The 16,065-nt window shown below is 43.3% G+C and overlaps 1 protein-coding gene across 5 annotated transcripts in view; it reads left to right on the top strand.

Annotated features, from left to right (window-relative positions):
* Positions 1-16,065, top strand: part of ADK (adenosine kinase) — a 315,535-nt gene that overhangs the window by 27,987 nt on the left and 271,483 nt on the right. The window contains exon 1 of one of the 5 annotated variants that reach the window (XM_073596764.1): positions 12,601-12,756. The exons of 2 other annotated variants lie outside the window; for them this stretch is intronic. In XM_073596764.1, coding sequence (XP_073452865.1) covers positions 12,743-12,756 — 14 coding nt within the window. In that variant the 5' untranslated portion in view covers positions 12,601-12,742. Of the gene's footprint in view, positions 1-12,600; positions 12,757-12,836; positions 12,884-16,065 lie in introns of those variants that run through there. 2 more of the 5 variants (XM_073596765.1, XM_073596762.1) reach the window with 2 other exon arrangements.

The following is a 16,065-nucleotide window of genomic DNA, read 5'->3' on the forward strand; positions in this document are numbered from 1 at the left end:
CACTCTGGTCAAAATGGCTGAAATAGTTAAATAACAATGTTTTTTGAGCTTGGGGAGGGTTTTAATGAGGTTATCTTAATAAACGCTTCTAAACGTCGGTTTCAAGTTCGTTCAGAGGAGTTTGTCCCAGCGCCCTGTGTACTGGCACTAAATTGGGACTATATAGAAAGAGAGCATAGGTAGAGATTTATCTAGAACTGGTTTAAAAAAAAAAAAAATAAATAATGCAAGGCGGGGTGACAAAGCATTTGAGTGGGTGGGCTGTGCTGCTTTGGTCAGGGAAAAAGCCCAACTTTCACATGTGCTTAGAGTGTAGTTGGATTCAAACACCTCGTTCTATAGGGGTTTTGAGAACAGCAGCTAACATCTAAACATTGACTACCTTTGCTGGAATTGGACGGACAGACTGCAGGAAGAAGTGTTGTTTGGCTCCTCTAGTGTAACTTTGTAACTCTGTCATGTTCCTAAACACAAATTCCTAAGGAGTAGCTGTATACTTTGCCTTTCCCCTCTCATACTTCACTTCTGCTTCTCCTTCCTTTGACTGTGTAGGATGACCTACTAATCCAGACTGCTCCACTAGAGGGAACTAAGAACATCTGACAAGTTTGTCATTAGCATCTTGTATCTAGATTATTGGATCTGCTTGCCCTTTCCAAATCAGTTGCCTTTTTCAAAGTTTGGAATATTGGTAGGATGGTCAGGAATCGCAGGCTCTCCAACCCCAATAAACCCCCAACATAGTTGTATTGCCCTTTGATCCAGACAGTAATTTTTTTTTTTAATCTTCAGCTTCCAGACTGACTGAGCAATAAAAGGGTTGAGACAAACCATTTAACAGTGAAAGGGGTGCTTGCAATAGTCTGCTTTTAAAAAGGAAAGAGGAGGAAAGAGGGGAAAAAAAAGGGGGGGGGGGGGGGGTTTAAACAACACATAAGCTGTTGCCCAGCAGGGGTGACCATGGAGCAATTCTTTAGTCAGCAACCTATACATCAAAAAGAGCCCCCCCCCCCCGGTCAGAGTAGACAAACATGTTCCACAACGTCCACGTTTTGGGATCCCGTTCATGCTTATGCTGTGCCATAAGCACAAGATCCTCCGTCTTATTTATTTCTTCCACCCTGATAAGCCAAAGACCAATGGTCGGTGGCTGCGGGCGTTTCCAAGTAAGAGGGATGCAAGATTTGGCGGCGTTGAGGTGACAAATTATAGATCGTTTGTAAATTTTAGCTGAGATGTTTGAAACATGGAGCAGAAAAAAGGCCAGGTCTCTCGGAACCTCATAATCCTGTACATTTTTGGACAATCTTCCAGACCTCTCTTCAGTAAGATGTGTAACATTGTTTGTTTTTCGCTCCTCCTGGCATCTCCAGCATCGGACAGTAGTGTTTGGGAAGAATTTATGTAGAAGAGTCGGCGTATGATACCAATTTGTATGAGTTTTTAAAAGGGTTTCCTGGCTCCTCGTGGAAATTAAGGATTTGAGGGTAAACCTAATAATATTGTTCTGTTGGTCTTGACTAAACGTATGGTCAAGGTCAGCCTCCCATTTCATTATACTGGGTAGATGGTAATCCTCAAAGGGGCATTTTTATAAAGCAGTAAAATGTGACAATCCCTTAACATTCACAAGTAGTTTCATTCCATGCAATTTAAAATTCATACACCAGTAGGATTCGCTTGCAGTGAATGTCAACTAATGTCTTTAGCATGTATAATAACTGGGATTTTGGCTCCATCTACTGGAAAAATATGGCAGATCAGCAGCTATGTTACTAATTGGTGATCGCTCTTAGAAATATGTTTCCCAATTTGATATTCCAGTTATGTGCAGTTTTTGTTTCTGCTCACTTGTAGAACAGTTTTATTTTGTATATATAAAATGAAAGTGCAACCTTGGGATGGAGAAAGTCCATGCAGTTGCATACTCTCCACTGATTGGAGAATTCTGGCTCTGAATCCACATGGGCATATCGGATTTCTCCAGAGAGACCTCTGCTTCCACACAGAGCAGCAATCCCACTTTGCACTTGCTTGCAGGAGACAGACTTTTCTAATCAATCTGTGGATGTTTTTTAACCACATCGGCTCCAGAAGGTTTTGCCCCCTTCATGACCAGGCCATTTTTGCTATAAGGCACTGTGCTATTTTACCTGACAATTGTGCTGTCATGCAACGCTGTACCAAAATGAAATTTTATATACTTTTTTTTTTTTTTTAACACAAATAGAGCTTTCGTTTGGTATTTGATCATCTTTTGGGTATTTTATTATATAAACGAAAAGATCGGCAATTTACTTTCTGCTATAAAACATATGCCATTTAAAAAAAAAAAAAAAATCAAAGCTCTTAATATATTTTTGGCCAAAAATGCTAATAATCACTGTCACTGTACTGATGGCACTGACTGGGAAGGGTTAATATCTAGGGCAATCAAGGGGGTTAAATGTGTGCCTAACAAGTGTTTGTGTGTACTGTGCTGCTTTTAATTCTCCACTTAGCAGGGAATGAACAAACGAGATCCCCTGTCACTGAACACAGCTCTGTTGTGCACATTCAGACCCCATTCACACAGGGGCAACAGGACTTGCAGGTCGCCTCAGCGAGGCGACCTGCAAACGACTGCCCGGGCGACTTGCAAAACGACTTCTGTATAGAAGTCTATGCAAGTCGCCCCCGAAGTCGTACAGGAACCTTTTTCTAAGTCGGAGCGACTTGCGTCGCTCCCCTTAGAACGGTTCCATAGCACAGAACGGGAGGCGACTTGTCAGGCGACTAGGTCGCCTGACAAGTCGTCCCTGTGTGAATGGGCTCTTACAGAGCTGTGTTCGGGGAAGCTCCGACCTGACCACTGGGTGCTGACAGTCAATCATTGGCCGGGCCTGGATGAATCCTAATTCTTGCCCCATTTTTTGGACAATCCACACACAGTGCTGATCAATCCTCTCACTTAACATCAGAACTAGGATATGATACAGTGTAAAGTGTACAGTGTATATTCTAAAGTCAAAAAAGGACTTGTCAACAGATGGGAAGACAACCAACATGATTCTCCTGGGATATGGCACACAAATTTTGTCTTGAGATTTTAGCTTGCTTTGCCATGATAAAATAAATACTATAATTGTGTACAAATAATCATTTTTGGACAAGTTCCCTTGTTTTTTTTTTTTGTTAGGGCTTGCGCACACAGGCATGATAAATCGTGTTTTATACAGTATGTTCATTGAGTGGTGGTGGTGTTTATTTTATGCTATATAGTTTCTCTATGGGCCTATGTACACAGCTGTGTAAGGATCCATAAAGAAAGTAGAAAAATCTGCATCTGAGTAACTGTTTAAGGACCATAGTTTATGCTGCACGCATGTGAAAGCTTGTGATAAAGTTTACATGCTTATAACATACATGCACTCTTGGAACTTCCTTTATTCTAGCAACAAAAGGCCATTCACACTGTAACAATGCACACATGTAAATGTCACTCTGCATACTGTACTGCATTAAGAACACTTTTTAGGCCCGGTTCACACTTGTGCGATGCAAGAACACCGCAAATCCACTGCGGGTTCCCGCATCGCAGAAACTCGCATGTCAGTTCACACTGCCATATGCGAATCGCTGGGGAGTGTCAATACATTGTTAACGACACCCCCAGTTCAGCTTGCATATCGCACTGGGAACTGACAGTTCGGACATTAATCGGATTGCATATGTGTGAACACACATGCGATCCGATTTTGGTCAGAACAGAAAAAAGGGTCCTGTGCGTCCTTGGACTGAATGCGATGTGATATCAGCCATACTATCTGTACAGCTGATATCGCACCGCACAGACATCGCATGTAATGTGAACAGCAGTGCGCTGTGAATTACATGCGATGTCTGGCATCGCACAAGTGTGAACCGGGCCTTATGCAGGAGGAAATCACTTCTGTACTATTTGCCATCTAGTGGCAACTTTGGTGCCTTCAGCCAGTGAACAGCATACAAAGTACTCGTACTGTGGGGTTTTTTTTCGTTCTCCCCCCAGTCTTGGTATATAGAGCATTTTCTTTTGCAGGATGGCATTACTTTAGTGGTGACGGGGTCACTTCTTAAGATTGGTTAGTGGTTTGGTTCTCATTAGTGTCTGTAGGTGAGCTTGCTGCATATGTGTTTTTTGCAGTTTCACATACATATATATATATATATATATATATATATATATAAAAATAAATAATACTAACTGGAATTAACCAAAATTGGAGACCTCAGCCTTGGTGGACAAAGTTGCACTCATTGCTGTGAAAGTTGTTAGGAAAGCAGCATTATTACTATTTGCTAATAACCTTACAAGGAATGACTGTCAATAAAAAATATGGGACCTGCATTGCTGATTTGATGGTGTGGACTTGGAGGTTATTGTACGCTAAACTATTTTAGTTGTTTTCCACCAAGTTTTTTAGGGCTCATTCCCAGGGGTGCAGAGGCCTGTCCACCATGCAAGAGCCGTTTGTCTATGCTTGTGGAACTACTTGCATGCAGCCTATCTTAGTCAATGGAGATTGAGGCTGTATGTAGTCACCAATGCATTGACAGGTGTGCAGAGCTACGAATACAGACAGTGTGCGTTTTAGGATGCGTACCCGTTCCTGTGAAACTCTGATGTGCGGGCAATTCTGTACAGCCGCCGAGTCTCCTTTGACCAACATAGGTTGTCTGCACACAGCTCTAGGTTGTAACAGAAGTAAAAGCGAATGGATCTTTTATGCTGTATGGTCCTCTGTGAATGAACCCTTGAGCCTAATTCACACTAGCATTGAAAGTGGGCATTTTGAGAGGGGTTTTTAACACTCAACACCTATGCAGTTGATAATATGGACAGCGCACAGTGCGAAAGTTGAAGCGTTAGATTCAAAATTGATGCTTCATGTCGAGTTTGAAAGGAGTTGAAGCATTTCAAGTCTATGGCAATTCACCGCAAATGTGGCGGCATGGGTTTGTGACACGTTTTTACATTACAGTTAATAGGCGCTTGTGCGGTTTTTAACATGGCAAAAATGCATGTCAATTGCGATGCAAACACGCATAAGATGTTTGGGGGGGGGGTCATTATTAATGTTCATTAAATGCTTATCAAATGCCCCTATTAATTTGAATTAATGCTATAGGCACCTTTGATAAGCATCAGTATTTTTGAACGAGTGTAAAAACAAGTGAACAGGTCAGTGCAGCCCATCACCAGCCGTTTCTATTGCAATTGTGTCAAGTGTTGGTAGTAGGCTACCTTGTTTCCTTAGTATTGAAGCAAAGAAAATGACAGTAATACTTCTATTACCTTCAAAAACAAGTCCAGCATTGATGGCTTCCTCGTCTCCTGAGATGGTGTTGATTAGTTAAAAGTGAAACCAGCTGCTCCTAAGCAACTATGTGACGTTCTATGTAGCCCAAAACAGTGGAAATAGTACAGCTCAAATACCCCCAAACCTGTTTGTCAGATCAGCATGTGATTAGACTGGGGCAAGACAGATAGGATCGGCTTGTCGGGCTCTAGTAGACTTAAAAAAACAAAAACATTTTTTTTTTTTTACCCCTCCCCCGCCCCGCCAACCAGTGGGTTAAATGGGAGGGGGGAGGAGAGAACTCAGGTCCCTGCAAGCGATGTGTGTGGATTCAGGGATCTCTCACGCTGTGATTTAGTATTCAGACAGTGGGGCTTGCCCTTCCCATCAGAATACACTGATCAGCACTGCAAACACTGGCTGCAGTAGCTGATCAAATGCTGGTTTTCCAGAAGGAACTGGACAAATTTCAATCCATGTGTACTCGGTCATGTCCAATATGATTTATCCCACTTGTAGAATTGAAGATTGTGGCTCATGGAATATATGGGTACCAGTCTATTTTAAATTAGCAATAGACTAACCTTAAAATGTCAAAGTGAATAAGTGTACCCCTCTTCGAAGTGCCCATTTATTGTGACTTCTAGTAAAAAGATTACTCTGCTTTAGTGTGTGTATTGGTGGTGCACTGAAATGTCGGCCACCGTAACATATCTGCCGAAAGGAAAAGAAAAAGTAGCGGTCGCTGCACATGTATCATCCTGTCGGACTCCCTCCTCCTCTTCTCATGAGTGTCTTGAGATGCAGCCTCCCAATGCCTGGTAGAGCGATCTCACGCTGTGTGTCAGATCTGAATCGCTGTGCAGCCGCTGTAACGCTGTCCCGCCTCTTGTGCTGGACGGCACACTGATCCAGTGCCAGTGTCTTGCCGAGAAAGTTCCCTTGGCGGATAAGTTCCCCCCCCTGTACTGTGCAGGCGCAGCGCCTGCGCAGTACGAACTACTGTCAGCCGCCGGAGATAGCCGAAACTCAAACTTTTGAATCAGCTGTGCACGGCGCCTGTACCCTAAGTCCAGGTTCCTTCCCCGCCATCCAAGTGGACCTAGAGGGGGAATCTAAAAGAGCCGAGCGAAGCGAGGCCGTGCCCGAAGCGTGGCGAGCGGCCCTCCTACAGGCGCCGTGTACAGCTGATTTTCAGCTATTCTTCGGCTATTTCCGCCGGATCCTACTGTGCATGCGCAGTGCCTGCGCAGTAGAGGGGGGTCCTTATCCGCCGAGCGAAACTTTCTCAGGAGAACACCGGGAATCATTGTGCCGTGTGTCATAGGAGACGGGACATCGTTACAGCGGCTGCGCAGCGACTCGGATCCAGCTCTGATACACAGCGTGAGATCACGCTACCAGTCACTGGCAGGCTGTACATGATGGGCACTGATGAGGCTGCATTGATCTCCTGTATCATGTCTGCTAGAGGTGCAATAAATGGAAATTTTGCTAACACTATTAGCAGTGTGTTTAAGTAAGAGACTGCAGACATGATACAAGAGATGGTTAGAGACTGCAGACTCATTCTTCTTGAGCTTTTCTTGCATTTATGGTGCCAATAATGGCCAACAATATATGCATATTAATTTAAATTGATACTAATTAAAAGTGGACTGTAATACAATTTTATATATAAAAATATATATTTTTGTTTAAAAACTGTAGTTTTCTGACAAAGTGCATCCTGCATTTTTGGATTCGGCACCAAAAAGTTCCATTCGGATGTCAGATGATCTAGATCTGGTAATACACAAAGTTTTTGCTAAAATAATAATATAACTTTTTTTATTATTTTCGCAAACTTTGTGTATTACCAGATTTCTGTAAAATGAATATGTTATAATCTGTTACTATCTGTACAGATTGTGGACTGGGTTTATATATAATATATATATATTTTTTTTTTTAGGTTGATTTCAAAGTAGGTTTGTTTGCCTGAATGAACAACAACACACTGTTGCAGAGGTTACAGATTACGTAAATGCCATGAGATGAACTTGGACTTCTCCCCTTATAGTGCAGCATGTTCCAGCGAGTAAGAGCACAGAAAATGTGGAGGGCACAGTGAAAGGTCATATAAAAAAAAAAGTACTGTTCAAAATTTTAGCATTACTTACTAGAAGTTAGGCAAAGAACCAAAAGGCTCATAACCCACAAACCTCTATTGGAATCAAAGAAAGGAGACATTTTGTCCTTTATTTTCCTGAAACCAAACGGTTTGTGCTCAGAACAGGACGGGTAAATGTGCTCACCACTGGATGACTATCCAGTCTAGCTGTCTGATCTGTTATGTCATAATGAATTTAGTTCATTATAGTTAGTAGCAAAGTGACTGGTTATTCAGATGTGTTCTGCCCAGTGTGAGCTGCAGCTGAATTAGTACATACAATACGTACATACCAAGAGAAGAATATATCACACTACTGTCTTCTGTGTTATTCTGGTAGTCTGTTCAATATAACTCTAACATCTGTATAACTAAGACCCCTTTCACACTGAGGCAGTTCTTAGTGCTAGAAATAGCACCTGAAAACTGCCTCCCATTACAATGGGTGCTTTCACACCCGGGCGGTGTGCTTGCGGGACGGTCAGTAAAGTCCTGCAAGCAGCATCTTTGGTGCAGTTTGGGAGCGCTGTAATGAATGGGCAACACAGGAATTGTTATCCCTTTTTTTGGGGGTTAAAAGCGTCCGAAAAGCAGCGCAAAAGTGTTGCGTAAACAAGCGACATCTTACTGCTAATGGCTGGCGCTTTCACTGTGAAAGCAGCCCATGATGTACATACAGTACAAGAAATATATATAGGTATGTAGGTAGTAGGTATGTGGGTACCTCTAGACTTATCCTACAAATGTACAGTTCCAGAGAACATTTCATCTTAAACTTGCCTACCATGTTTGTGATTCCAGAGAAAATTTACTACCACACCAACATTCTCCTGTAATCAGATCTACACTTTCAAAGTCTGAATCTGGTCCTCTGTTGCAGAATGACATGTGCGGACTCGATTCTGAGCTGGGCTGTGTACTTTTATAGACACATGCAGCACGGCTAGGTCCTGCTCCCTCCTCACTGGATTTGACTGAGGGCAGTAAGAGCCAATTTTTTCCCACTATTTTCAGCCAAGCCTGTGAGAAGGGAGAGGCGAGAACATGCAGCCTGACACAGTGCTGGATTGATACAGAACTTGGGTAAGTGTTGGGGAGGGCAGTCAGGGACACTGGTATTGGAAGGCTTTTTACCCTAATGCAGAGACTACATTAAAGCCGAGTTCCACCCACTTAAGTTTCCCCACCTGTGTTGATCACAATTACGTTACTCATCGGAAGTGTGTGTGTGTTTTTTATTTTTTTTTCCCCCATCTTCATGCATAGAATGCATCAAGTAAAAAACTTTAAGGCCTTTAGAACCACTTTAACCCCAAACCAAAAATGGAATATATTGCGCTTTACTAGATGTGGTGGCTGCATTCATTTCTTTCTTTGGGGTGTCCCTCTCCCACCCCCCCCCCCTTTTTCACCTGGTGATCTGCCTAGTAACACACCGCCTGTATTGGGGTACTCCCACTCTGGATGAAGGCGCAACAGAGACCCCTTTTGAACAGCGGCATTGTCAGTCTGAGGGGAAAGTGGTGTTAGATGGACTAGCAGGTTTAGGTACACTAACAATTTAAAACCAAAATCCAGCTTATAATCAGTTATGGCAACAGTTTTGTTTCTTTTTGGGATAAGGGTTTTACATAAAAGCTGATCATTTTAGACACCCTTGTCCATGTTAAATGGCTTGGCTTAACCCTCTAATTACTACATCTGTAGGACAGCTTGTCCTGTTGAAGGCTCGGTTCACACCATGGCCACATCCGTCTCACAGCAGGGGGCCGGTGCATGCTGGTTCACCGTTTCAGGGGATCCCACATCCAATTCGCAATGGTGGGAACCCAGGGTAAATCTGACCATAAATGAGCCAGTGGTTTAAATGAAAAAACTGATCTAATTCCCTCATTCGAGGTGGATGGGGGGAATCCTCCCCACTGTGTCTGTGTATTCTGATAGCAGGGAGACTTCTCCACCATCAGAATACACAGATCAGTGCTGCAGCGCTGATAGAGCAGAAATTTTCCAACAGGGTATTTGAACAGAGGTCGATCAGTAGAACCCCTTCTGTTCAACCAAAGTGACGATATATAGATCGAAAATTTGGCTGGTCTCAGCTGAACTGACCAAATTTAGTGTTGCTGGATTTTACTGCAATGACCAACAGCTGAAAATAAAATGGGAGCCTAAAAAAGAAAAGTAATGCATCCATCACATCTAAGAATTGGTAAGCGGCAATATGTTTGTTTGCTTTTGGGTTGTAGCCCTGGTTCACATTGGTGCGATTTGTCAAATTGCCGGCAATGGCACGGTCCTAATCGGTGCGACGCCACAACGATTTCAAAAAGTCGTTTCTGTACTACTTTTTGCGATTTTGGGGTGCGATTTCCATTGACATCTGTGCAGAAACCCTCACAGATGTCTTTGAAATTGCTGCCGAAATCGGGACTCACATGAGGGAATGAAATTCGCATCATTTCATTCCCGCAGTCAATGTGAACCAGGGCTATTGCCACTTTTTACGTTTTGTGTACCTCCTATTTGTTAACATGAGTTTTAGATAAACTTGTAGGAGACCGGTTGTTGACATAAAAGCCTATGAAAAATGCACATGCATGCACTTGCATTTAAGTCTATGCACCTTCCTGCATGGAAAAACGTCCATGCACTATAAGGGCATAGTTGGGAATGGGATCTTAGGAAGCCATGTTAGGGCCCATTCACACTGGTGTACTGTAAAATGTGATATGTGGAATTTGAAAATGCATTGCATTTTTGGGGTGCAGGACAGAAGTTCAGAGGCATTTGAAAGGCCAAATGCTTGTAAACGCGGTAACTTGCGTAAGGTGTTTTTTAATTTTTTACTATTTGGGGGAAGGAAGGCTTCTAAACGCAAACGTGGCGAAACGGATGTTTTTAAAAATTGGTTACTATCTGTCAAGTTAAAGTGGTGTTCCACCGAAAAAAAAAAAAAAGCACGAATGTTCCTAAAAAAAACATTTGTAAAAAAATTTTTTTTACTCACCTCTAAATGTCTGTTGCTAGGGGGTGACTGGGCTGGTGACATCACTTCCCCTCGGTGCAGGAAGGGCTCAACTCTGCCCCCTCCCTCTTGTCAATCATCTGGGACACATTACAGGTCCCAGATGACTGAGCAGCCAATCACGGCGTGCGGCACTGCTCGCGCATGCGCAGTGGGTGCACAGCTGGGCGCCCACAGTTGCAGTGCCGGCGCCGCAAAACGGAGGGGGGGACGGGCGGAGCTTCTATCCCCCGCATCGCTGGAAGTGTCCGATTATTAAAAGTCAGCAGCTGCAGTATTTGTAGCTGCTGACTTTTAATTTTTTTGTTAAAATGGGAACTCCTCTTTAAATTGTCCAGGAGATGTTGTAAAACTTCCCGTTTACATTCAGGCCTCATGTACACTGCTGCTAGTAAACGGACGTTTAGGAGTAGTTGGGCTTTTTTTTTCCAACTGCTCCTGAACTCTCCTCTGTCATCTTATCAGTACATTTACACAGGGTCATTAAGGCTGGATTCACACCTATGCATTTTTGGTGCTTTTTGCATTTTGCAGATTTGCACTACAGAACGTGTTCCATAGGAAACCATGTTAAATGGACTGTAGTGCAAATCTGCAAAATGCAAAAAGCACTAAAACTGCATAGGTGTGAATCCAGCCTTATAGTCCTTTCTAGGCAGTTGAGTTTAGAGGCATTTTTTGGAACCCAACAAAAATGCGTTCAGAAGCTGTGTTTAGAGGCATTTCACGTGACAGATGCTTCTTAACACGGTAACTAGCGTTTAGCTGCGTTTCATTTCCAGGCGTTTTTCATTTTTGGCTATTTTTTTTTTTTTCAAACGCTTCTAATTGCAGACGTGGCTAAACGTGGCATGTAAACTCAGCATAAGCCTTATTGCCACTGACCTCTCCAGTGACACTAATACAGTGATCGGTGCTAATATACATGGGTATTGTACTAATGACACTGGCTGGGATTGTGTGCCTAACCAGTATTAATGGGTGCTGTTTTTACTAAACAATGTGCCAGTTTTTTCTCTCTCCTTTGCATTGCTGCTTTCTGTGGAGAGCCCTGTGTTTTTTACCAACACAGGGCTCTTTTCTGTCATTCGCTCAGCCAATAAAAGGGTGCTCGCAATAAATTATTAGGAAGGACCCGCTGATCAGCTTGCGGTTCAGCGAATGGCAGCTCAAGCTTCCAAGTGCATGTGCGGACCTGAAAGAAAGCCATGACATACAGGTATTGTGATGATTGTGATGATGCCTGTACGAGCCGACCTGCGCCAGTAAATGTATTACGGAGGGTTGGCAAGCTGTTTAATAAAGTTGGGTGCCCTGTTGTGACAGATGTTTTTACTTTTAAAAAAAACTTCTCCAGTTTGGTAGAATTGGGCTGCATTCACACCTGAGCGTATCGGCAATGCGCGTTTCTGTGCATGTTTCCAAAACGCAACAAGACATGTTTAGCTGCCATTCAACACCCCAAACGCGCTAAAAACAACTCCAAAATAAGGTACAGGAGCTTCTTTGTAGCATAGGACAGCCTGTACAAGTGAATGGTGTGCACCAAAAAATGGGACTCTGCTGCATTGCTTGTATGTGATTGGAGCTTTCATACCTACTGGAAGATTTCTGTATTCATTGCGGGAGATTTACTAAAACTGGTGCAGCTGTGCAATAGTAACCAATCTGCTTCCAGCTTTTATTATCAAAGCTTAAGTGAAGAAGCTGAAGTCGGAAGCTGATTGGTTAGAGCTGCAGCAGTTTTGATGATTGAAGTTGGGTGAAGGTTTGTCCCGGATGTTATTGGAGCTGTGTATAGACAGTGTATAGAGAATGTAGATTCTTTCCATGGCTGGTGTATACACGTCTAGGATCTCTGTCCCTGGAAATGATTAGAACGTGTTGGTAACTGGTAAGAACGTGTGTTTGTTAGGGATGGACGTAGAGGAGTAGTGAAGCGCACAACCTGTCTTGGATAAGGCCACATGTGGTTCTCAGTGTAGGAGGCGATAAGATGATAAGGATTTGGGAGCTGGGTGTGTAGCGGGCAGAGCTCGAGGCTGGCTGGCCATATGGTCTCGGAACACTCTGGCGCGCTTTAGCCAATCGCTGCACGGCTGGGCGGAGCTTCCGGTTCATGGTGGAATGATAGCTCGGCTGGGCTGGAAGCACGCTGCTCTAGTATTACACACACACAGGAGTGTCAAGGATCGGCCCCGGGCATCTCAGCACTTGTGATCGCCTCAGCTCTGTGTCACCATGCCAGCCTTGAGGTAACCTCCTCTTCTGTGTTTACCTGTCAACCATTGTCACTAACTCGCCTGTCTGCTCTGTCATCTCTGCTGATGTGGACAACTTTTCCATACACATGCATCCTTCTGGTAGACCCCTCTGCCTCAGGTAGCCATGGAGCACACGTTATTTTTGCAGGTGTTTGTTCTCGTGTTGTATGAAGTCTGAATTCTGCAAGCAAACTGCTTCTATAATGTGAACAGCTGACATGGAATACTGAATTTCTGACCATCTGGGTTTAAACATAATTGTGATTTGTAGGTGATCTGGTGAAATGTGTTTAATGTCCCCGACATATCTTACCAATGTCACAATGTGTTCTGCTGCTGGACACCCACCTGTTGTCTTCCCATGGCTTTCACCAGGCTTTGGGATTTGTCAGCTTTGTGTACAGAGAAAATGAACTCTGGCATTTGTCAATATTTAAAATTTCCTCAACTGTTGCTTAATGTCATATTTAAACCTGCCTGACATTTGGCAGTAGGCGGGTTTTGAAAATTGCGGCTTGTAACCCTTGTTGGTCAGTTTTAATGGCCTCTACCTCTATGGGCTGCAGTGTAATTCCAATTTCTTTGCTAGAGGGAACGATGCTGGTTTATTTCTGGGACACAATCCAACCTGCTTTGCCCAATTGACTTATTCATTGACACAGTTACAATGTACTTGTGGCAGTTACCTCTAATGACTCTGCATATGCAAGAACCTTCTTTTTGTTTTTAAAGGAATTCAGCATCTGATAGGACTTTTAAAGATCTTTGTTGTTTTTTTGTCAAGTCATGGTTTATAACCATATTCTGTTATCTTGAAACCACAACCAAATTCAAAAGGCTTTTTTGAATACTTTATGTTCCTGCTCAGCTACAGCATTCACATAATAACCTTATAAAAGTATGTATGTCTAAGGTCAGCCATACACGTTCAAACCAATAATGGGCAGGCTGAATGTACCAAGTTGATCGCTCAACTTTAATACAGCCTGCTGTATTCTCTTGCGATTATCCCTAGCGGCTGCTATAGCCGCTTGCAATGATCACTGTCTTCTCCCATAGGGGACGACCCAACCCCCCCGCCAGGGGAAAAGACAATGACCTGGCTGGAGGGATTCCCCTGTCTTCACCCGTGGTTGCAGGAAAGAAATTTGCTCCGTGTATGGCCGGCCTAAAGTTGATGAGTGGGATAAGTGTCTATTAAAGCGGTAAAAAAACCCAAACGCAAACCTCCCATTATGGTGCAGTATATACAGTCTTAGGCTCCATGCAGACTGGGCTTTTTAAAAGGGAGGGAAAAAAAAGGCCATTCCCTTGGCAGAAAAAAAAACACCCATATAGAGCTTTATTTATTTATTTTTTGTGTGTGTCCAAAAGCTCCAATCAAAGGCAAACATAATGTATTTTTTCCTGCCTCTAAACGTTGAGCTTAAAATACGCCTGTAATCATTCTAATGTGCATGGATAACATTGAGCTGCTTTTACAGGCAGAACAGAAAACTCTTGTAGAAGCAACGATTTTTAAGCCAGTGTGCATAGAGCCTTTCATGTGATGGCTGGTGTGTGTTTTTTTTTTTTTTTTTATTATAAACACACACCGGAAAGTATTCAGACCCTCTTAAATGTTTCACTCTTTGTTTATATTGCAGCCATTTGCTAAAATCATTTAAGTTCATTTTTTTTTTTTTCCTCAATGTATACACAGCACCCCATATTGACAGAAAAACACAGAATTGTTGGCATTTTTGCAGATTTATTAAAGAAAAACTGAACTATCACATGGTCCTAAGTATTCAGACCCTTTGCTGTGACACTCATATATTTATTTAACTCAGGTGCTGTCCATTTCTTCTGATCATCCTTGAGATGGTTCTACACCTTCATTTGAGTCCAGCTGTGTTTGATTATACTGATTAGACTTGATTAGGAAAGCCACACACCTGTCTATATAAGACCTTACAGCTCACAGTGCATGTCAGAGCAAATGAGAATCATGAGGTAAAAGGAACTTCCTGAGGAGCTCAGAGACAGAATTGTGGCAAGGCACAGATCTGGCCAAGGTTACAAAACATTTCTGTTGCACTTAAGGTTCCTAAGAGCACAGTGGCCTCCATAATCCTTAAATGGAAGACGTTTGGGACGACCAGAACCCTTCCTAGAGCTGGCCGTCCGACCAAACTGAGCTATCGGGGGAGAAGAGCCTTGGTGAGAGAGGTAAAGAAGAACCCAAAGATCACTGTGGCTGAGCTCCAGAGATGCAGTTGGGAGATGGGAGAAAGTGGTAGAAAGTCAACAATCACTGCAGCCCTCCACCAGTCGGGGCTCAATGACAGAGTGGCCCGACGGAAGCCTCTCCTCAGTGCAAGACACATGACAGCCCATGGAGTTTGCTATAAAAACACCTGAAGGACTCCAAGATGATGAGAAATACAGTGAAGCATGGTGGTGGCAGCACCATGCTGTGGGGGTGTTTTTCAGTATATATTATTTTCCCGAACAGGCTGTCATGTAGATGCAGCAGTTGGAGGGTTCAAACTATTTAACACTGACATGGGTGCTTACAATGATCAGCTTTTATTCATGTAAAACCTTTATCCCAAAAGAAAAAAGATTGTTGCTTTAGCTGCATTGTGAGCTGAAATTTGGTTTCAGTTGTAAGTGTATCTAAATCTGCTAGTGCATGTAAACACTCCACAGACTGACAAGACTGCAGTCCAAAGGTGCCCCCCTGTCCAGATCACCAGGTGAGAACAGAAGGAAGAAAAGCCCCCAGAAATATTGCAATGTAATGATTGGCAAGTTGCAATTTTAAGTTTGAGTTTAAGGCCCCTTTCACACGACCGTTCAGGTCCGCCTGTCAGTTTTGACGGCGGACCTGAACGGGCACTCCATGTTAGTCTATGGAGCGACAGATGTCAGCGGAGACATGTCCGCTGACATCCGACCCGGTCCGATCCGCAAAAAGCAGACAGATGGCCCTACATCCGGATCTGTCGCTATCGGATCGGGTGAGATCTGATGAAAACTGACACGCTGTCCGTTTTCATCCAATCCCTCCATAGGCATTAGCGGCACCTGACAAGCCCCTCCCCGCTCAGTGAGCAGAGAGGGACCTGTCATCCGCCGGAGATCAAGCTGAGCCGGCGGACTCCGTAGAAGCGGAGTCTGCCTCGTGTGAAAGGGGCCTAATATCGCTTTAGGTTGCGTTTGTTGCCAATTTAGGCGACTAATTTAGTATATATAAACAAAAAAGTGTAGCGCTAAGGTAAGTATAGTGAAAAAAAAGGTTCTTAGAGCAGGGAG

The sequence above is a fragment of the Aquarana catesbeiana genome, linkage group LG08, assembly GCF_042186555.1.
Source record: "Aquarana catesbeiana isolate 2022-GZ linkage group LG08, ASM4218655v1, whole genome shotgun sequence".
In the NCBI taxonomy this organism is placed as follows: Eukaryota; Metazoa; Chordata; class Amphibia; order Anura; family Ranidae; genus Aquarana; species Aquarana catesbeiana.